The 22,672-nt window shown below is 35.5% G+C and overlaps 1 protein-coding gene and 1 non-coding gene across 2 annotated transcripts; both read right to left on the bottom strand.

Annotated features, from left to right (window-relative positions):
- Positions 1-3,187: 3,187 nt before the first annotated feature.
- On the bottom strand, positions 3,188-3,292 carry LOC132310582 (U6 spliceosomal RNA). Its single transcript, XR_009482646.1, has one exon. It is a non-coding gene; the product is annotated as a U6 spliceosomal RNA (small nuclear RNA).
- Positions 3,293-10,025: 6,733 nt separating this feature from the next.
- On the bottom strand, positions 10,026-14,491 carry LOC132307812 (SUMO-activating enzyme subunit 1B-1-like). Its single transcript, XM_059805683.1, has 10 exons — positions 14,253-14,491; positions 14,040-14,091; positions 13,595-13,790; positions 12,989-13,068; positions 12,698-12,814; positions 12,002-12,052; positions 11,430-11,496; positions 10,776-10,879; positions 10,592-10,696; positions 10,026-10,507 (listed from the first exon to the last, which is right to left on the bottom strand). Exons 1-10 carry the CDS (start codon positions 14,333-14,335, stop codon positions 10,406-10,408), a joined length of 957 nt encoding a protein of 318 aa, XP_059661666.1. The 5' UTR covers positions 14,336-14,491; the 3' UTR covers positions 10,026-10,405.
- Between the last annotated feature and the right edge of the window lie 8,181 nt (positions 14,492-22,672).

The raw sequence follows: 22,672 nt of genomic DNA on the forward strand, positions 1-22,672 counted from the left end.
AAAAAATGTTATTATTTTATTTGTCCCAAATTCACATCTTGTGAATTTTGGGCGGCAAAACTTGGCAAATCAACTATGGTTTTGGCCTGAAGATATACAAATTCGTCCTCCTCGTAAACCTCCAGACCTCGGGGGGTAACGAAATTGGACGTGAGGCTTCAAATCTTCATTTAGTTAAATAAAACTGCTTAAAAGTTTTCGGCCTAATGGTACATTCCGGCTGAAAAGTTTTACTTGTTCAATTCCTTAACAATAAGAATATCGCATGGCAAATTCTCACTCACATCTAAAATTTGATATGCCTTACAATTCTTCAAAGAATATCAGGCACATCAAATTTGGGGGGCAATGTTTACACCCTTATTTTCCACTTTCCAGTAGGAGATTACCCTGGTCGATTTCAATGGAAAGGTACTACCACATTCCAGTGGAAAGTCTTGGGACACATGGTAGCCAAGGAAACAAGCAGTTACAAGTGATTATATGCAAAGTCATGGGACACATTGCAGCTTAAGAAATGAGTGGTTATACAGAAAGTCATGGGACACATGGCAGCCTAGAAAGTGAGCGGTTACATGCAAAGTCATAGGACACGTAGCAGCCTAGGAAGCTGGTCGATTCCAATGGAAAGTTACTACGACATTCCAGTGGAAAGTCTTAGAACACATGACAGCCAAGGAAGCTAGCGGTTACATGCAAAGTCATGGGACACATGGCAGCTTAGGAAGTAAGTGGTTACATGCAAAGTCATAGGACACATCATAGGAAGTGAGCGGTTACAAGTGGTTACATGCAAAGTCATGGAACACATGGCAGCCTAAGAGACTGGTCGGTCTAATGGAAAGGTACTACGACGTTCCAGTGAAAAGTCTTGGGACACATGGCAACCAAGGAAACAAACAGTTACATGCAAAGTCATGGGATACATGGAAGCTTAGGAAGCAAGCGGTTACATGCAAGCTACCATTACTAAATTCTATAAATGGGGCATGATATTGTAACTTAGAAAGGGCTCAACGCCAAAAACGCATTTCAATACAATCTTTATTCTCATTGCAATGCACTTTCAATATGATTAGTTTCAATCATGCACTTTACTTTTCATTAGATAATTTTACAGTATTTTCAATTACTTTCTCAGTTCTTCCTAACCAGTTAATAATTCCAAAGTCCTTTATCAAAGACAAAAAGAACCCAGAGGCGGTCATTCCAGACCTCAACACAATCGCCTGGCCCCGCAATCTTCCTTCTGAAATATTGTTTGGATCTCTCTTTAGAACTACCACAGTTTCTGGCACAACCATCCGGGTCCATCGAAACCGGCATCCGCTTTTTTCAAACCAAACAATAATGATTATATTTAAATTTCCGAAAATAATATTACATTTATGAATTGTTACTTTTGAAGATACGGTTGGTGATAAAGCTACAGTTTATGTATAAAATATCTCAGCATCAATGAATAGCAGATGAGGGATTAGGATGAGTTACTGCAGATCCCCCTCACATTTACTGTGCATTTTGTGATGACACATCCAATCAGTAAAACGTTGTTGGTAAAAATGTAAACATGAAAGGTTCTCAGTATGAGACGAATGACGTCACATTTGAGTGAAAATATATATATATATAAGAATTATCTTTTTACTGCTTATGCATTGGATTCTCATACGAAATTATGAACCTCAAGTAAGCAAAATAATACTAGTACTAATCATAATTTTATGCAGTTAAGGCCACAATTAAGTTAATTTATATTAAAATACTAGTACAACTCTTGTAACTATTTCAAGAGTAGTTAGAACACGATAATTCAACAATGGAGCTCTAGGCTAATTCTGTGTGTATTTATACTGATCAATTGTAACACTTATTTCCCCCCTCCGTTTCTTTAATTTGTTGCTGACTTTTAGGCCCCGGTTAATTTTCATTTTATCGTGTTTGTTTGGGTGGCTTTTTGACGTGTCGTTTGTCAATTAGGACATGAGATAAGTTGTTTCTAATTGATTTCTGTATTGGATAGGTGGACTCCTTTTAGTTGATGTATTATTTCTGAACCTGCACTATACATTCTTGTTGTTTAAATCCGCCACCTCTTATATATATATTCTCTTGTTGATGTATAATTTTTGATCCCGCACTATACATTTTTATTGTTTAAATTCGCCTCCTGTTATATAATTTTCTTGATCCCTTATTGTCCATAAAGAAATACATTATATGATAAGATGAAATGTGGATAAAGAAATACATTATATGAAATTTGAGGAGGGTGGACAATGTTGTTGACTCCAAAGCCATGAAAGTTGCAGGTAGGTCCAGAGAGTCCCATTGAAGAGACATTGTTGACTCTGATTCATTCATAAATAAGCAAAACCATGTGTATGGATTAGTAAACTGAGGTGACATAGGTGAGTAATGTTGATGTTAACATAGTGTTTAGTCATCGAAATACAACTAAGGTTACATCTGCCTATATTATGCTCCACCATTGGATGAGATGGAGATTTAGGTCGCCCAAAGAAAAAATCTTTTACTATGAACTCATTTTAGTAAAATTCAATGTTGAGTTTGGAAATAGAAAAGTGTTTTCTATACAAAGTGATTAGTCGAGAGTCTCCAAACACAGATTTTCATGTTCAGGCTAGAAATTCAAGTTTTACTGCCACATGTGTTCAGTGAATCCCGAGTTAAATCAATATAAAAGTTTAACAATGTACTACTCCATATAAAAACAAATTTATTGGTATGCAACAATCAATAACCTGACAATTTTAACCAGTAATGACAACAAAAATATTATTGGTATGCATCAATCAATAACTAACAAATTCGTATATAACAACAAATTTTTTTGGTACGCATCAATCAATAACCTGACAAATTTAACATGTAATGAATATATATATATATATATATATATACAAGGTACGTGTATAACAACAAATTTGTTGGTAATGTTTAAAACTCGTACTTTATCCATCATTTTGCAAAAGAAGATAGAAATTGAATTTAACTCATTGGATCGTACTTATTATTTAGTGTGCTTGGTTCATCAACCTACAATTATTTAAAAACAGTTTTTAAGATTTTAAAAAACTGAGAATAGTTGAAAGATTGTTAATCTTTTTATTTTTTAAGTTCAATAAACAAAAAAACAAACATAATCCCGATTTTTAAGTAAATATAAATTTTGAATTATTTCACAATTTGTGTATGTCATCCTTGTGCTGGGGCATACTAATCTACTCTATATCATTTCAATTTTATCAAATGCCTGCAAAATTAAAGCCTAGATAAAAATAATAATAATGACCACTCACTCGTTAGGGCCTACAAATCTTGAAAAAGGAACAATAATGTTGCTATGGCCAATGGTTCATATTATCTTCGCCATGTGAATTTGTCGAATTACCTTTCTCTGTTCTCCTAAATTTGAAGTCGATCTCGAGATAAAAGAGAGCTGACCACCCTCTTCACCCATGTCATAAGACGCCACTTGGCAATGACATGTCATGTCCCCCATCGGAATCGCAACACATGGCAAAAAAAATACAAACAACCTACACGTGGCCTAACACGTTGACATGTCGAACTTGATTAAAAATGGTAGTAATGTTAAGATTTCATGCCAGTACCAATAACTGGAGAACATGTTTTCTAACTTTTAAGAGTGAATTGTTCAATCACCACCCAACTCTTGTTGGGTATCCATGCACGTGACACGTCTAGAATGGCCTCGGGTTTTCCGGTAACTCGTTGACGTGGCACGTGGCACTCACACCACCAGTTCAAAGCACCACAAGCTTGGAGATCCCATACTAACTTTAGCTTTAATCATCTCATTGTTTCCTAAAACATAAAGTAGATTGCATGAACTGTGTAGAGAAAGAAACAGCCTAAAAAGCAGATTAATGTAGTTTTGTAACTACAAATCCTGGGCCTAATTTTGGGCCCATGAGTCCAACTGGATGTTCGGACACCATTCAAAATGCTAGGGTGACCTACTTGTGTGCTTCCGTGATCCAAATTTGTAATTAAGCTTTACTGTAATCTGTAACTTTTAAGTTTAACCACTCGTCTTAAGATAACTAAAATCTAAATTTAGGACCACAAATTAGAGAAACAATTATGTTTTTTCATAAAAAATCTTAATTTCTCGTGTATTAAGATAAAATGAGAATTTCTATGACTATGTATTATCGAGAATATTTTATACTTTTTGGTATAACTATGGCATGGGATACAAAAGCATGTGAGGATGTCCCACTGATGGTGTTTAAATGTGGTGTATATGTAGCTAGTGCCAGTCAACCTTTGGATCATTGAATTCTCTCTATGTTGCATTGTACAAAAGCCACCATACAAATGGACAAATGGTCAACTTGTGCTTGTTTAAAAATTTTCATTTTTGACATATTCTATTAGGCCACGTTAGACAGCCCAATACTCTTATTTAGATGTCATGTCCAGAGTGTGCCGGCACTTAAAAAGTTTGATTGTGACTTAGAAAGGTTTTTACTCACATCTTCACCATCATACTACTTCCTCATTATATTGTAAAATACATATTATTCATTATAAAGAAAAAACAAACCTCTTCTCGACTTGTAATTCTAAAAACAATTTTCGGTGTAACAACGAGGTCCTTTTAATAAATGTTGGAAACATTTTTCTTGTAAAACTTGTTTGAGGTATGGGCCAAGAGTGGGGTTATAAAATTGGTGGTAGGGCCTAGCAAAGCATGTGAAGATGTGTTGTGGAGCCCATTAAGAAACATGGTTGAACCATGAGGCACCTAACCACCTCATCCAGCAACAGCAAGCTTTGGAGGCCCGATATATACATGCACCGTTCACTCATGTCTCACATTACTACTGTGCGAGAGAATCACAGATTGGACCAATAACTAAAAATAGAAACTATGAGAGCAATTTGTCGCTTGGTAGGACAAGAATTTTTGGGATAAGGGTCCTAATAAGTACATATTTGATTATGTGAAATCAGAATACAAATTTATTACAATTTGAGTCACATGATTTGATTCCTATTGTTTTATTCCCAATTATTTATGAATCCAACGGCATGAACTAATTAATTTAATCATGGCTTGTCATTGATTATTTTTCTTAGTGGGGCCAATCAAAAAGCAGGATCTGTAGGTGAGGGACATGTGTGTTAACATATTCAATCAAACTGTTACATGTAGATCACATGATTCAATGTCCCATCACAGTATTGGACAGATTAAACCAGAATGTCACATGAACAATGAGCTTTATTCTATTGGTGGATAGTAATATCGGACTATGATACCAAAACCGAATTTCTAAAGTTTCTTAAATTGATGTCCTCTTTGAACCAGAGTCTCTCCGTCGTCCGTACCTACGTTGAACAACTCAAAATTCATTAAGTATTGCAGTAATTAGTAGTCCGTAACATACTATTGTTTTTTTTTGGGCTCAGAATAATGTTGTGAAAATTACATATATTTTATAAATAAATAAAAATACAAAAGAGATCCATCCACTCATTCAAGCACAATAAATAATTCAAAATAATGAACAATAATAACAATAAATAATTAAATAACAATATTTTTATTAAACCGAATAATACATAAATTAAATAACATTAAACCTAATCACTAAAATGAGATAAATATCAAAATCAGCTCAATTCAAATTCAATTCAACCCCTAACAAAAATCCTAAAAACAATTCTAGTCTCTCTAAAAAGCACTATTTCAGAGCACTAAACAATAAAGTTTGAAAAAAAAGACGAAAAAACACTCTTAGTCACGAGCTAGTAATGAATATTCATCTTTGAATCATTTCCAATCAAATATGAGACTTTCAGTTGTAAATCAATCATGGTCAGTTTTTTTTTTTTTTTTTTTTGCAAATCATGGTCTGAATTATTCAAATGTGCCAAAATTGAAGAAAGTTTTGGTCTAGTAATGTCAACTGCCAAAATTGAAGAAAGTTTTGGTCTAGTAATGTCAACTCAGTTGTCACGTCAACCCACATCTCTGGAAGTGGGCCAAAGAAAGCTGAACATATGACGAAATTGGGGAGGCAAACAGTTAGTGTCATAAAAATGGGCTACCAAATGTGCCAAGAGTGCTTTTAGTAGCCAGGCCTAGAATCCAACTTCACTCTGGGTTCGATCAAAAATCAGTCTGGGCTTTTCTGAAACTCATCGAAGCAATTAAGCAAAGGGCCATTGTGTTTCTTCATTTGTTCAGAAGGATCTATTTTATAAGAATTATGTTATTTGGACCTCAGTAGCCTGCCGAAATTGTGGCCCGACTCCACTTGGGAGCAATGGAGTGGGACAATTCACACGAGTTTCAGCTTTGAAGGAATGCAAATACCTCTCCAGCAACTTTGGCATGAGCAATAATGATACGTTATTCGGATTTGAAGATGTCTAATAGGGGAATATGTAACTCAAAGTTTGGATATACCACATTACTATCGTGGGATATTATCCGCACTCTTACTCATACAACATTGGGGAATCCTCCAAATTCTGAATTAGAAAGATGTATCATTTTTTGTTTGACATTTGTATTATTTTTCATTTTAAAAAGAGAGTGATAACGTTGAATCACTCACAAAAACAAGGGCTAGAAAGAAATGTTTGACTTAATGTTTGGGTTTAAAACATTAGCTTTAGCATTCAAAACTTGGACCACTGCCCATTTAACTTTGGAATGTCAACTTAATGTTGGATTTAAAAGACGTGTACCACTGCTTATGAAATGGCTAGAAAGAAGAGCAATGTTACACGTCTCAAATAAAATTTTTAAAAAAATTGTTCTCAATTTTAATAGATATTATATATTTTTTTATTAAGTATTAATATATTTAAGTTATATTTAAATTAAGAAAGTATACAAATTCAAAGATGAGCAGATAATTCCGATTATATATATATAACACACACAGGTATTACACATGGATGATTCCGATTATATGTATATATATTTATTTTATTTTTTCTACTTTTGTTATATATATATATATATATATATATAATATCTATATGTATTCTCTTCTGCACTCTGAACTTTATAATTATGATAAATATGAAGTTGATTATCTATTTATCAAATTATTTATACATGTAGATTGTTAAGGAAATTAGGGTTCTTATTCAATAGAAAGAGGACTCAAAATATAATTTTAAAAAGTTTTAGGTGAATTATGTATTTATCTAATTATTTATACACAAAAAAAAAAAAAAAAAAAAAAAAAAAAAAAAAAAATTGCTGAGAAAAGTAGGGTTCTTATCAAAGACAAAGACTTAACCCTAAAATGTCTCTAAACAATTATTTTGTTATAAAAAGATAAAGTTGTTACAAATTTGCCATATAATCTGTCATGTAATTTAAGTTATTTTCGTGATACAGTAATTTGTAATGTTTAGTATTTTCGTAGAAAGAAATGTAGAAACTATTCCGGAGAGGATTTTAGTTAGAATAATAAAATTCACGTATCAGAAAATGGTCATGACAGTGAAATTTTGGGATTGGTATAACTAAAAGTAGAAATCTATTTTATTGGGACTTTGACACTAGTCTTGAATCCGTTGTATTGTGAATGAGGAAGAAAAAATTGATGGCACCGACAGGATAGGCCCCCAAGTCCTAACAATGTTTCACTAGACCTAATTTAAGACTTATTACTGTAACAAAAAAGAAATCATTCCCTTTTTTTCTATAGCCAAAAAAAAAAAACTCTCTCCAAGTAGGTCAAGGAAAAGTTAGGCCCCATGGATCCCTATTTCCAGAAGGTTGGTGGCCTTTTTTTGGCCTCAATTGTGGTAATGCAGCATATGCACCTTAATTTTTACTTGATTTACAATCATGTTTATGAACATTCTTTGCTTTTATTTCATCCATATACTGACTATCACATAACATGAGATTATGAGGGGACACATTTTTGTCTGTACAACCTTACCTTACCTTTTACCTGGACGAGGAGAAAAAAAAAATCTACATAGTACTCTGAATTAAGGAGAATAACTGCGAGTAATGATCTTTTATGCTTTCAAGTATTTTGGTTAGGAAAAATTAACATCACCTCCACTCAAAGAACACCCCATCATCAGTGGTAACTCTTTGTTTTTTTGATTGTAATCAGACATGACTTTTGCTATACTGAAAATTGAAATATAAACTTCAAATTTTTATTTTTTTTGGGGAATTATATAAATTTCAATTAACCAACAGATAAACCTGAGAAAAAAACTACATTAAAAATCAATTGACAAGGAAACGTGTGTGTTGTGTGACTGTGAGTGAGTGTGAGAGAGAGGTTGGGTTCATGTTGGGACTAGAATTACCTCCTCGTCTCCATATCCTTCATTGCACCTCAATGAGATAATGCCTAATGTAAATGCCACTAAACCTATAGCAAAGCAACCCATGAGAGGCATATTCCACTTTCCACTCTTGCCCCTCAACCCATCAAATTTCTTCTCTTCCACATTTCTTAACTCCTCCACCTTGTGGTCTGATCCCTCCGGTACCACTTGTCTCTTTATTTTATCATCGCATGGAGAAGATCCCGAGTTGGAACAATAATGGCAATTACCACCGGGAAGCATCTCTTCCTTGCTTCCCAAATTCTCATTCACATTATGAGAACCATAAGAAGATCCAGACACTGACCTAGCTTCACTTCCAATACACATCTCTTCTCTACCATCAAAACCCATCTCTTCACGTGCCTCGAAAAGCCGTCTTCTTCCCTTCAGTTTACCGCTCTCGATGGCTGCCCTCCGCTCTCTAACTATCTCTTGCACTGCTTCTGAAGGAGACCTCTGATGTAGAAAAGACATGATTGATTTGGTCTTTTGGAGAGAGATTTGGAGCACTACTCCAAGAGTTACGTGGGTTTGAACCCACACTATTTTTGAAGGTTCTTGAATTGTTGGTGCAGACTGTCTAGGCTCTCTTTTGCTCCAACTTTTTTCATGGTGGGGTACCTCACATTTCTCGTTCCATCAGTGCCTCCTCTCTTTATGAAAGTGTTTGAATGAATGTTCGTGGTTTTGTGGGCTAATTTGATTTAAATATGCTGTATTGGATGAGATTACAGCAGGATCCATTTGAATTACCCACATTCTCATCATCAACTCTTTTTTTGAATTTTGATTTTTGGTTGTACGGATAAGCTGATGTTTTTAACTTTTACCGAGCTTGTTTGAGGTTAACCTCTTGATCCAACCACTGATTGCACACAAGTGTTCGATCAGAGCCCTCTCGTGGTACCTGGACTAGATATATTTGAATTAAGGTTTCCTTTTTTTTTTTTTTTTTTTTTACCTTAGCAAGAAACTGCTTCTATGAGAACTTGAGTTCTCGCTCTTTTACAAAGCAGCATTAGAGAGTTTGAAACAATCAATTAAAACTGTTTAAAGGTTATTTAACGATGAAATCGTCATGCATTATTTAGGCCATAATATGTCCCTCTACAGGAAAGTGTCACTACGGTCATCAATTCTATTCTGGCCTTGGCTCCATTCTTCGGGTCCTAGGAATTGCAAAAATAAAGGTTCTTTTTTACCAGTGAATGATTGTGTTTCTTCCTTTTCAATAAAATGTAGTCGTACACGCGAGACTCACGCTGAACCATACATGCACTGTAACGCGTCACAAGACTTGATCTACGGGGTGATCCAAAGACGTAACCATTTGAAGAAACATGATCGGATCAAACGGTATAAACTTTCCATTTGACGCTAATTTTTCCAACATACACCATCCTCAAAAAGTTCAAATATATATATTATTACAAACCTATTTTTTTTCCGCCAAACTGTGATCTCCTTCCATAGACATTACACAGAAACAGGTCAGGGTGAATGTACATAGTTGCGTACTGAAGTGCCGTAGTTTCCTTACATAAAGCATTCCACAGAGAAAGGTATACTTGAGCTTAAGCATTCAATCAGTCAGTATTAACAAGACAATAGTCAATCAGTAATGGTAACACCACAGACCACACATATCCAAGACAAATAGACTATCCATTTTCCATCTCATAATACTCTTAACTGGTACAACCAAAGGGTCAGGGTCAGAAGAATCCCTGAACATCCCTTCATGATCATGATGATGGTCAACACTACATATAAAAAAACGTAAACATCTCATCCGAGACGGCAAGTATAACGTTAAGATTAATTAGCAATACAGTAGTCCTAATAATCTGCAGCAAAATCCACCAAAAAATAAAGTTCTGCCTCCCCATGAAACCTACAATGAGTTTAAAAATTTTCCATAGGACAGACGGTCACAAGTCAAAAGGACACCCTAGAGCTGTATTCCTAAGTTTCTATCCTCAGGTGATTCAAAACCTCCCCAACGATAATGGCTTACCCTCTGGTGTTAATTTGATATGTCCTCAATCACGCCCTTCCCATCCATGGCATCAAAGAAAAAGAAATTTTTTATGGGATCTCCTTTGCCTGATATTGCTTTAATAACCTCCTACGTGATTGAAGTTTTAGACGTATCAATAACAAGAAACATATAAACATTAGGTGAGAAACAGAGATAGTGGCTTCGGAATACCTGTCCAAGAATTCCTCCAACAATTGCACAAACTGGAGGGAATTCTCTTGTACCCACTATCAATCTCTCGAGGAGAGAATCAGGAATCTGAGATTCATTCAAGGACTGCAAGGACATACAGTAGGCCGGATAAGAGGATGCACATAGTATTATATAATCTATCAACAAATTCTAGGAAACATACATGTGCCTCACAAAGTTCCTTCCTCAATGTCAGCACCTTAGGAAGGTCTGTAATTGAAGTTTCTCCAGGATTACGTCCCTCAACCTTTTCAAACCTTTCGATGACTGCACAAGTTAATAAAGAAGTTAAGAATTTTTCTAGGAAATTAACAATCACAAACATCAAGCACAAAAACCAGGGAGGAAGGTGGCAGAAACAATTACAATTCCTCAACAACTGCAAGAAAGGATTACATGCATAATTTTTTGATTGACATTTTGGGCATTCTGTGTCTTGATTCATTACATTACCCTTAATACTTCATAGGACATCTAAAACCTATTTTGGATATTTTATTATGGTGTACCAACATCTTGTTCAATGAATTTTTGGCAAGATGAAAAAATAATATAAAATATAGAACTTTGCACTCAAACTAATACCATATGTGGCTTGACGGGAATCTGCAAATGCAGATCAATTTAGTTTTTCACATGTTTGGTTCATTGAATTTTGAAGCCATGGTTGTACTCTGGAAATCTTTGCCTACTGTTTTCTGTTATCGATCTAAATTTAATCTATTGAACTTTGCTTCCTCAAAACCCAGCCGCCACCACAAACATAAGAAAATTGAAATATAGAAAGATAAAAGAATAACCTACTAAATGTTTATACCTCTCATAGCAAAGTATAGCTTTGACATTCTCCTAGGAAGAGATCTCCAAGGAATTGCAATTGCTTCCTGCAAAAATAAAATATATGTACATACATACACAACATGAAATATCATAAAACAACAAATGGAGTTCCCAATTAAGAATCTTCATCAGAACTCGATAATCAATCACCTGCTTTAGTTTTTTAAGAAAAAAGAAAATTTTAAAATTAATGATAGGTTTTGAAAAGATCAAATAAAAAATAAAAAATAAAAAAAAAAAAGGTCATTGCGCAGCTTGGTTCCACTAATACGGGATGCTAAGAGGAATGGTCCGGGTGAATACAACCTTTGACCTCCAACATTATTCCCATGAAGTCAATACCGCTTGCACTTGACAGAACAAACTTTTATCATTGCACCATGCAAAGGGCTAATGTACCCAATGGGGAAATGGGGTTGCATCAGCAGGTGACAATTCCACCGATAAAGTTTATTGCATGGTTAGAACTAATTAAACAAGCTCTGTCTATGGACATCATAAATTAGGAGAACTCAATCATCATTTGAACAAATTTTGAAAAAGTCATACCTCAAAACTGGTATACTTTTGCTGGCATTCGATCGCTTGATCAAGTTTTTTCTGCCAAGAAAAAGAAAAGGAGGAAAAATTAACCCACACAGAAAAATCGTTTAAATGATTGAAACATTTATGATGTGTAGACGTCATACAGTAGGTTTCTAACAAAAAACATAGCAGAAACTATCAGATGAGCTAGTAAGACAGTGAAATTAACCAGGAGAACCAAGTATTTGGTGCAAAAGTTTCTAAGGGGTAAAATTGATTCCAATGCTTATGACAACCCAAGAGACAGAGAAACAAGCTTTGAGTTGAAAAGCTGTGAAAGTAGAGCTCAATGATGCCAGCAACTACCGTCTCTTACTATTATCAGATAAAAATTGGCAGGGTATATTAGACCTCTTTAAGTCTATAATTAACAGTCTCCCCAAACCACTTCCATTAAATGACTCCAGTGAATGACAGAATAAATTATACATAACAAGAATTATATCACAAGCAAAGCAAGATTTTGCTAATATAGAAAATTAGCTGTATAGTAATCACTAAAAGGAATCAAAGCATAAAAACCTATAGATGTTTATGTTTTTGTTTGAGCTATTGGGATTCATACCAGAAGGTAAAAATCTGATCACAACAGTTGATAGTAAATATATAAAAGTTAGGTTATTACTTATGAGGAATAAAGTAAAAAAGTTGGATTAATACCTTTGAATAAGTATAGTTCTGCAAATCAACAAATATTTCACCACAAGAGTCTCTACAGTCTACTGTATAAAATGCAATACGCTTTGACAACTTGCGGCATTTCTCATTCACCAATTTCTGAAGAAACATGAAAGAGAAAGAAAAATTAAAAGAATGTCAATATAAATAAGGGATCCATTAAAATGTGAATAGTTGATGATAGTAATACACACTAAGAGGGAGTGAAACTTCATAAATATAAGAATTCTACAAGATATGACTATCTACTAAAAGTAAGGGTTAGTACATTACTTTTTTATCAAGGGAGCAACAACTGACAACTACGACATCAAATTTTTTATAGAAATCCCCACCAAAGCTTGATAAATCCCCTGAAAAATAAAATTTAGAAATTATTAAATTTCCTGACTTAGCATCACTAACAATGACACTACTTTTGAAACATAAAAACAGAAAATAATTGAGGAACAAAGAGCAACTATAACAAGAGAAAAGATTCAAATGCATGACTAATATTGCACTGCGTGTTGAGATGCATGTTACAAGTTTGGGTGTCATATTCTACTTTCAATTGTCTGGCAAGAAGCAAAGGGTCTTCAATGGTATCATCCTGTACTGCCTTGTACAAATTTTTTCTTTTGATTCAACATTTAGATGTTGATCACATTACTCACCCAAAAACGCCATTTCATCAAGTTAAGTTGCATACAAAGTAGAGCAACAAAACAAAATTCTAAATTTCTAATATCTGTGTCATCAACGTCAAACAAGTAAATCAAGCAGAAGACACCTTCTGAGGGCATGTTCCACATGACATCCACTTAAAGGAACTAAGGACTAAAAGTAGTTACTGGATCAACTAAAAATATTATGGAATAAGGTAGAAGAGGAGCTTACCCTTTTCAACAGAAACACGAACCATAGGATTGAAATCTTTCAAAGAATCACAACAGAGCTCAGCAAGTGATTTCCCAGCAAATATACTTTCGTCAGGAAAAATTAAGAAATTCGCTGATATTGCATCTTCGGTCACTGGACGGTCATCAATTAGCGTCAAACTACCTACTCCTGCTAAAACGATGTTCTTGCAAAACTGCACTGATACAAAATTGCAAATTACCATGACCCACATTTACCAAATCCAGGAACCACCACTTGCATACACAGCCATATTTTTATTTTTAAAAATAAAAGCTTGAAAAATTAACAAAACAGACTTATCGAAACCAAAAAAAAAAAATCAACAAAACATAGTTTTATGAACATGTTTGTCAGTAATCAACGTCAACACCACAAAATATACATGTATGTGTATATATGAATGACAAGTTTAAAACTTTACCTCAACGACAGTCCCTTTGAGTCCACTTACTAATATATGAGCTTTACTCAATCTAAACAAAGCAATTCAAATTCAAAGTAAGGGAAAATACATGTAACTTGAACTCTTAGTCTGATTAAGCTAAAATTTATATTAATTGAGTTTTGAATTGAAATAAGTCCATAAAATAAAGCAAAAAATTTCAAAATAAGAATATTACGCATGTACAAGTACCTCCGTTGAGCATCAGCGCCCCAAACCCTAATTTGTCGATCATACAATGCAGTTTCCTGCTCAGTCAACTCCTCCCCGTCCATTCCCAACTTCAACCTGAAATCCAAAACGATTCTCGACACAACGATTATATATATACACACACACGTATGTGTAGAGAGAGAGAGACTCGAGCAGAAACCCTAGAACGAAATCAGACAAGAAGCCCACTGCGCGCGGTAAGTGATTGCAAATTTAGTAAAGGCTACGGTGACACGGGAATTAGAATCTCACTGCAGGGGTAATTTGGTATTTTGCTTGAATTTGTTGAGAGTCCGCATGGTCAATCAAGATGGAAGTAGTCAAACTACAGGTCCACACCTAACTTTGGGTTCGGATTTTATTATTTATTCATTTATTATTAAAGTTAAAAACTATATATATTTATTATTTTTTTTCTCATTTTTTATTATTAGTTTTATCAAGGAGGGTACTTCTTCCAGGTCAAAACTATTTCATTTTGATAAATACAATGATATTTAGGTAACGACAAATTAAGGAATTGTTAATGGAATGGACTAATACCGGTAATAATTATATATATATATATATATATATTTTGGGCTGGGCTAATTTTATGTATAACAAAAAAAAAAAAAAATTTCGAGGTGGGCTTGAGCCCACACAAACCCACTTCTGGATCCGCCTGTTTATTTAGGTACTGTAAATTCAAGACATGTGTTCGTAGAAATTGAATATAAAACATGTGAAACAATAGCCAAGTACCTTGTGTTAATCTCAACTCTCAAGTAAAAATAAAAATTTATGAAATCGAAAGGAAATGTAGTGACATGCCTATAGAACATTGGAAGTAGATTATTCCTCGATATGATATGATGTGTTTTTTCTTCTTCTACATTGCACAATAATGCCTTTAATCCTGCAAATCATAGATAAGTAAGCAATTAAACCGAAATAATTACATGTTTTTTCCCGGGTAAATAAAAAAAATTACATGTTAAAAGAAAGGGCAAGTAGTTATGATGAATTATTTATAGAGATGTATGGCAGTCTCTCTAGTAGTGACACAAGATTGTTACATGTCGCTCAAAATGAAAACTGTAGTCTCACCTGGATTTTGATAATTATTTTGCTTTGGATTTCTTAACATGGTCCTGGTAAAGTCTGCAGATCTTTGAGCTCTTCACTTTTGAGGGTGGAATAACATAGCATACCATCACTTTGGACTTATATTCTCCCCCTTCAAATACACTGAATGGTTTTTAATTGCTTTAAATGAAGTACAAATAAATGCAAACGATGGGAAAATAGAAATATTCATCTGATCAACAATGACCAAGAAAGCCTAAGGGTCGTTTATAAATGAGAATTGCAACAGCCGTATGCAAGTTCTATTAGTTTATAACAGGGATTAAAAGTTTCTTTACTACCTAGTAAAAAAGATTAGAAAAATTTTTAAAATTTACTATCCTCTTTTAATATGACTTTTTTTTATTTATAAAATTCTATCAAAAGGCAGAAGTCTCCATAGACATTCTATCAATTTCATTTTCTTCATTTTTATGAAATGAATGACATAAAATCAAAATGGTCATTACAAGATGGTTAGTCTCATTCTTCTACATCTTGCCCATAGAAGACACTTGTGAGTGGGCACGCTCAGGCGGTCAATTGTAACAGGTCGAGCATTTGCGTTTTGACCTAAAAGGTTAAATTGTTAGATAATATTGTATAGCCGTTGATATATACCCAATCTTTTTATATTTGGTTTCAATGTGAGACAAAATCTCTATAACACCTTTCACATATTCTATTTTAGTTTTACTAATTTTGAGTTTGACACTAATGTATTTATTTCGATGGTATTTCCTAACTTTTCAAAAGAAAAAGTAAGAGTTAAAGTGATCGTAGGAGCATGTGTGTGTGCGAGTTTCTTGTTAGAAATATATATATATATCTCCATATATATTTCTAATTTTATTGTTAAAGCCCAGGGAGAGGGAGATTAGCAGCAGCCTTAGCCTCATTTTGGTAAAAGAAATGAAAGAAAAAGAAAAGAAAGGAAATTGAGGGATAAGGTTATTGTAATGTCTGTGTTTTATATATATATGTGTGTGTGTGTGTGTGTGGGGTGTGAATTTAAAGGCAAAAGAAAAAGAGAAAATAAAATAAAAATGGGTGGGACCCACTAATGTTTTAAAGTGGTCATAAGATCACCTTTTTTTTTTTTTTTCCCTTGTTCTACAATTTAAGAAAGTGTTTTAATGTCTACTTAAGAAGCAATCAAACGAGGAGAATGAATGACTTGCTTCAGAATTTACGGCTAATAGATTGGGCAATAGAAGATGAGTTCAAGAACAAAGCCACTGGGCAATAGAAGATGAGTTTAAGAACAAAGCCACGCTTAGTTTTATTTAACATGAAGAAAAATCCCAAAATGAATACAAAAAACAGAGGCTTAAAAATATTTTGAAAAATGATTTAATTCGTACCTTCAATCAAAGAAAGAGATATGTTTCGACTTATCTTCCCTTCGATTTTACAAAGCAACAGAAGGGTTTTCCTTTGGATTTTGCGATATCCAGAATCATAGAAAGAGGGAGTTCAGGAACGAGAATAAAGGAGATAGCGAAATCGAAAAAACAGAGGGAACCGCAACTTTTAAGCTTTCCAGTTTTTACCTTTAGCGCGCGAAAAAAATAAAGAAGAAAAGAAGCCAGCGATTTTTTTGCGATTTCTTTTTAGGAAGCCAGCGATTTTTTTGCGATTTCTTTTTAGAGTTCCAGTGATTGTTTTGCGATTTCTTTTTAGGAATCTAACATGGATGGGCCACGTTAGATTCGGAAGATAAGTCGGTAATTAAGGTCGGAAGACCTATCATTTCTTTCTCTCTCTCTCTCTCTCTCTCTATATATATATATATATATATATATATCCATATATATTTCTAATTTTATTGTTAAAGCCCAGGGAGAAGGAGATGAGCAACAGCCTTAGCCTCATTTTGGTAAAAGAAAAGAAAGGAAATTAAGGGATAAGGAAATTGTGTGTGTGTGGTGTGTGAATTTAAAGGCAAAAGAAAAAGAGAAAATAAAATAAAAATGGGTGGGACCCACTAATGTTTTAAAGTGGTCATAAGATCACGTTTTTTTTTTTTTTTTTTCCTTTTTTCTCTGTTATCTCTTCTCTCTCGCAGCCTCTCTGCTTCTCTATTTTCCTTTTTTCTTTTCTTTTTCCCACAAGCTTCCACTCTTGATTAATTCCTCAATTCTTGGTATTTTGAAGTGCCGTTTGCGGCAAATTGAAGCTTACAGCGAGGCCTACAAGTTGATAGGAGCAATTCCTTAGTTGATGCACCATAGGAAATTCGAAAATCCTAGGGTTTGAGGTGGAATTGGGGGTTTTCATAATTTTGGAGGTAGGGATTCTAATTCACATGTTCTTGAGCCTTTTTGTGAATTACTCTACTTAATTGATGATTAGCATGCTTAAATTGTAGAAATTTTTTTTTTTTTGTTTTATTATATATATATATATATAGTGCAAAAGTTGTGACTATGTCTTGCTTGATATATATGATAATGAAGCATGTAAATTGTTGATTAATTCAAGCTTATTGTGCCTTTAGTGCTAGATTGGTGATTAGAAAGTATGAAAGAAAATTTTAGAATTTTTTTTATATTGTAAAGCATGTCTAAGTATCAAATTTTCATGCCTATTATGATTAATTTGCTATAAATTGCTATATGGAAGTGTGTTGATTTGTGATATATGAAAATCTTTTGTTGATTTGTGATTTGTAAAAAAATCCTTCATTTGACATGGCATTGGGAAACATGAAACATTCATGCATATCATTGGGAAGGAATGGGAAAAATTGATTTGAAAGAAAGGAAATAAATTTTGGGAAAGAATTTTGAAAATGATTTTTGTGAGAAACCCGGCCGCCTAGGAGTTGCCTAGGGACCGTGGCGTTAGTAAGGCCTAAAAAGGACTAGGAAAATCGTTCTAGTGTGGTTGAGTTACCTGGACCCCAAATGACGCCATGGAGTTGCCATGGGACGGGTTCACTAACGGTTTGAAAATGATAATGGAAATAGTTTTAGAAAATGGGGAGTGGCATTTCAAGGCATGGCATATCATTTCATGGCATATTCATTTGTAGTATCGAATTAATGATGTGGCATGGTGATTATATTATTTTTTTGTCATGGTATGATCCCAATTTCTTTATTCCTATTCATGGTGTGGATTCACGGGGGTTCAAGAGGTGTGCTTTAGACACTACCTACTGAGCAATTTTGCTCACCCCTATTATTTAACATTTTTCAGGGTTCGGAAAAGAAGTGGCGGATAACAATCCCCAGTAAGCTTGAAGAAGATTAGGAGTTGTATTTTGTTACCTTTTGTATCTTAGCCCATTTTTTTGTATTGTCTCAAACTATGTAAAAAAGTATTTATTTTTGCAAATCGTGGCTGTGTAACATAACTAAGATACTTGATTTATTTTTATTGTAAACTGAAACCATGTAAATGCTTAAGTTGAAGGAGATGACGAGGATGGGCTAATTAGGGAAGGTTGTTGATGTTGTGGTATTAGGGAATACATTATATTTCTTTTGTATGGTGTGTTTGCGGCAAGTTGGATAGGTCTTGAAAGGCCTTCGTTTTTTTTTCATTTGAACAGGTTGCTATAGGACCATTTTTAGCGGAGGTCATGCTGAAATTTTTTTTTAAAATTTTTATTATTTTCGGTATTTAGTTTAGGGTCGTTGCAAATTTGGTATCAGAGCCTTGGTTCGAAAACCATTAGAACGACGGGTAGAGACCTACATAGGGGTTGCACGGGAAGTCATTCGCATAGTTTATGTGATTAATTGGTAAAGTGTTTTGCTATGTGCAAAAGCATGCTTAATTGTTTATTTGTTTGCATGCTTACGTGCTTATATGTTTATATTAATGTGTTCATTGTCTAATCTTGCATGCTAAGTGTTAGTATAACATCCTTTTATGTTGAGTTGTTCACGGTTAGACCTTAGTGTTATCGTTATTGAATCGTTTTATTTGTTTTTTTTAGCACGATGTCACGGTGTGAGGAAACCAGGGAAGTTGGCCCTAAACCAACTAAGGGTGATGTTGGCGAGAGCTCCAGCTCCAATCTAGAGGAGCTAAATGATGAAGACACACTTCTTAGGGACTTGATTCCCCCGAGAGTTGTCACCACAAGGAGGGATAATGTTGAAGCACCCGTAGAAGTAGGTGAAGGTTCTGTGGTACTGGAGTTGAATCGTTTGTTGCAAAATGCCGTGAGGGCAACGATTCCTGCTCAGTCACAGTCTGCACCACAACCTACAGTTCAAGTTGAGGAGACGCCAGCTCAGAAGCATCTCAAGATCATTAAGGGGTTTTCTCAGCTGATGTAGGTTATGTTTGAGGGCGGTGTGGATCCAATGGTAGCAGACGACTACATGGATCAAGTTGAGACACAGTTGACCTCAATGGATGTGATAGAGGATCACCAGAAGATCATCCTAGCAACTTACAAGTTTGCTAAGGATGCCAAACTTTGGTGGAAGCCGATTACGAATTGGTATAAGGTGGAATAAATGAGTTAGGACAAGTTCAAGGAACTATTTTACGAGAAGTATTTTCCACTTTCTAAAAGATGGGAGTTAAAAGACCAGTTTCTTGGCCTTATTCAAGGCAATGTGTCAGTGGCGGAGTATAAGAACAAGTTCACTTCACTTTCTCACTTTGCTCCGGAAATGGTAAGAGATGAAGTTGATAAAACTCGAAAATTTGTTTTCGGTCTTAATGATAGAATGAGGCCGTTGATAACGGCACAGTTTATCAAAATTTATTCAGAGGCAGTAAAGAGGGCCTTGATGCTTGAGGCTGATATTAAAGATATAGATACAAGAATGGAGCAATGGAAGCAAAATAGGAATGCAGGGTCATTTTCAGAGGGACCTTCAGAGAAGAGGAACAGGGGTGGTTCATCTCAGTTTCAGGGGCAGCAGTCAGCACGATCTGCTCCTACCACTCCTATACCAGCAGGGTCTGCCAGGAGTGGTGTCATTTGTTATCGTTGTAATCAGCCGGGTCACTACAAGTCAGAGTGTCCACAGACGTCGATTAATTCTGGGGCTTGTTTTGGTTGTGGCCAGTAGGTCCATAAGGTCAAGAATTGTCCTGATCAGGGAGCAGGCACCGGTAGTGGCAGAGGGTCACAGCAAAGGCCATCGTAGTCAGCTACAGTTCAGTCAGGTTTCAGACCACCACCACCACAGCCTGCCATGTCTTCTCAGGGTTCACAACCAGCTAGAAGGGAAACTCCTACTGTGTCGACATAGCAGTCTGGTGTTCAGATTAGTAGTTCACAGGTACAGGCACCGTAGGGACGTGTCTTTGCACTTGTACCGACTGATACATCTCCTAGATCTTCAGTTCTCCGAGGTATATTTCCAGTGTTTGGTTCTTGGGGCCGTGTTTTGTTTAACTCTGGTGCATCTCATTCTTTCATATCATCATCATTTGCACTTGCATCGGGGTTAGAGGTCAGTTTTATGGATCGGGCGTTATGTATTGATACGCCAATTGGGGTTTTAGTGTCTTTGAGTTGAGTTGTGCGGGATTATTCCATTGTGATAGCCGGACGGACTTTTGTGTTTGATCTTATCCTCCTGAAGATGACTAACTTTGATGTCATTCTCGGGATAGATTGGTTAGCTTCCTTTTGTGCCACGATCGACTGTTTTAAAAGTAGAGTCACAGTTTGCACTCCCGAGGGAGACTATTTCTTTTTCGTGGGAGATCGGAGTAATTTCCACATTTCATCGTTTTATGGAGTTCGTGGACGGAGTCATGGTGATTACTTCTTGGCTAGCCTTATAGCCGAAGAAGATGATGTTGTGAAAGAGGATTATCCTACGGTTGTTCGTGATTTTCTGGATGTGTTTCCGGAGGATTTGACAAAGTTGTCTCCACACCGAGAAGTGGAGTTCTCTATTAATTTAATGCCAAGTACCGTGCCGATTTCTATAGCACCGTATCGTATAACACCAGTTGAATTGGAAGAATTAAAGAGGCAGCTTGATAATTTGAGGATGAAAGGTTTCATCTGACCGAGTGTGTCACCGTAGGGTGCACCGGTCTTGTTTGCTAAGAAGAAAGATCATTCTTTGAGGTTGTGCATTAATTATAGGAAGTTGAATCGTGCCACCATCAAGAATAAGTATCATTTGCCAAGGATAAATGATTTGTTTGATCAGTTGAGAGGAGCCAGTTGTTTTTCGAAGATTGACTTAAGGTCAAGCTACTATCAGTTTCGGGTTAAGGATGAGGATATCCCAAAGACAGCGTTCCGTACACGATATGGACACTATGAGTTCCTTGTTATGCCTTTTGGCTTAACTAATGCGCCAGCGGCATTCATGGACTTGATAAACCGTGTCTTTCATGATTACCTGGACCAATTTGTGGTAGTTTTCGTGGATGACATTCTTGTGTATTCACGATCTCGGGAGGAGCACAAGGTCCATTTGAATATTGTTTTACAGATTTTGCGGGAGCACCAATTGTATGCCAAATATGAGAAATGTGAGTTTTGGCTACAGGAGGTGAAATTTTTGGGGCATGTTGTTTCAGAAGGTGGAGTGTCAGTAGATCCATTAAAGGTTAAAGCAATTGTGAATTGGGAGCAACCCAAGAATGTTTTTGAGATTCGGAATTTCCTTGGCCTAGCGGGTTATTATCTGAGATTTGTGAAGGATTTCTCCCGTTTGGCAGCTCCTATGACCCGTTTGACCCGGAAAGGGATCAAGTTTACGTGGAATGAAGCCTGTGAGTCATCCTTTTAAGAGTTGAAGACAAGATTGACTACAGCTTCAGTGTTGGTGATACCTGAGCGTGGCTTAGGCTATGTGATTTATTGTGACGCTTCACGTGATGGTTTGGGATGTGTGTTGATGCAGGATGGTAGAGTAATGGCTTATGGGTCTCAACAGTTGAAGACTCGCGAGCTTAACTACCCTACTCATGATTTGGAGTCAGCGGCAGTCGTATTTGCTTTGAAGTGTTAGAGACATTACTTGTATGGTGAGAGATTTGAGGTGTACTCGGATCATAAAAGTCTCAAGTACCTTTTCTCCCAAAAGGACTTGAACAACAGACAGAGGCGATGGGTTGAATTATTGGAAGACTACAATTTTGACTTGCAGTACCATCCGGGCAAGGCAAATGTGGTAGCAGATGCCTTAAGCTGGAAATCTCGTGAAACTTTGGCTAGTTTGGTCATCCGAAAATGGAATATGCTTAAAGATCTGGCAGAAATGGGATTGTATTGTTTTGATGACGATGTTGACAGTGAGCCAGCATTCTTGTTTAGTCTTGTGGCTTAGCCTACTCTTGTTGTACAAGTG

This window comes from Cornus florida, unplaced genomic scaffold, assembly GCF_030987335.1.
Source record: "Cornus florida cultivar Cherokee Brave unplaced genomic scaffold, ASM3098733v1 CherokeeBrave_3.0.0_Hap2_Chr05, whole genome shotgun sequence".
NCBI classification, from domain to species: Eukaryota; Viridiplantae; Streptophyta; class Magnoliopsida; order Cornales; family Cornaceae; genus Cornus; species Cornus florida.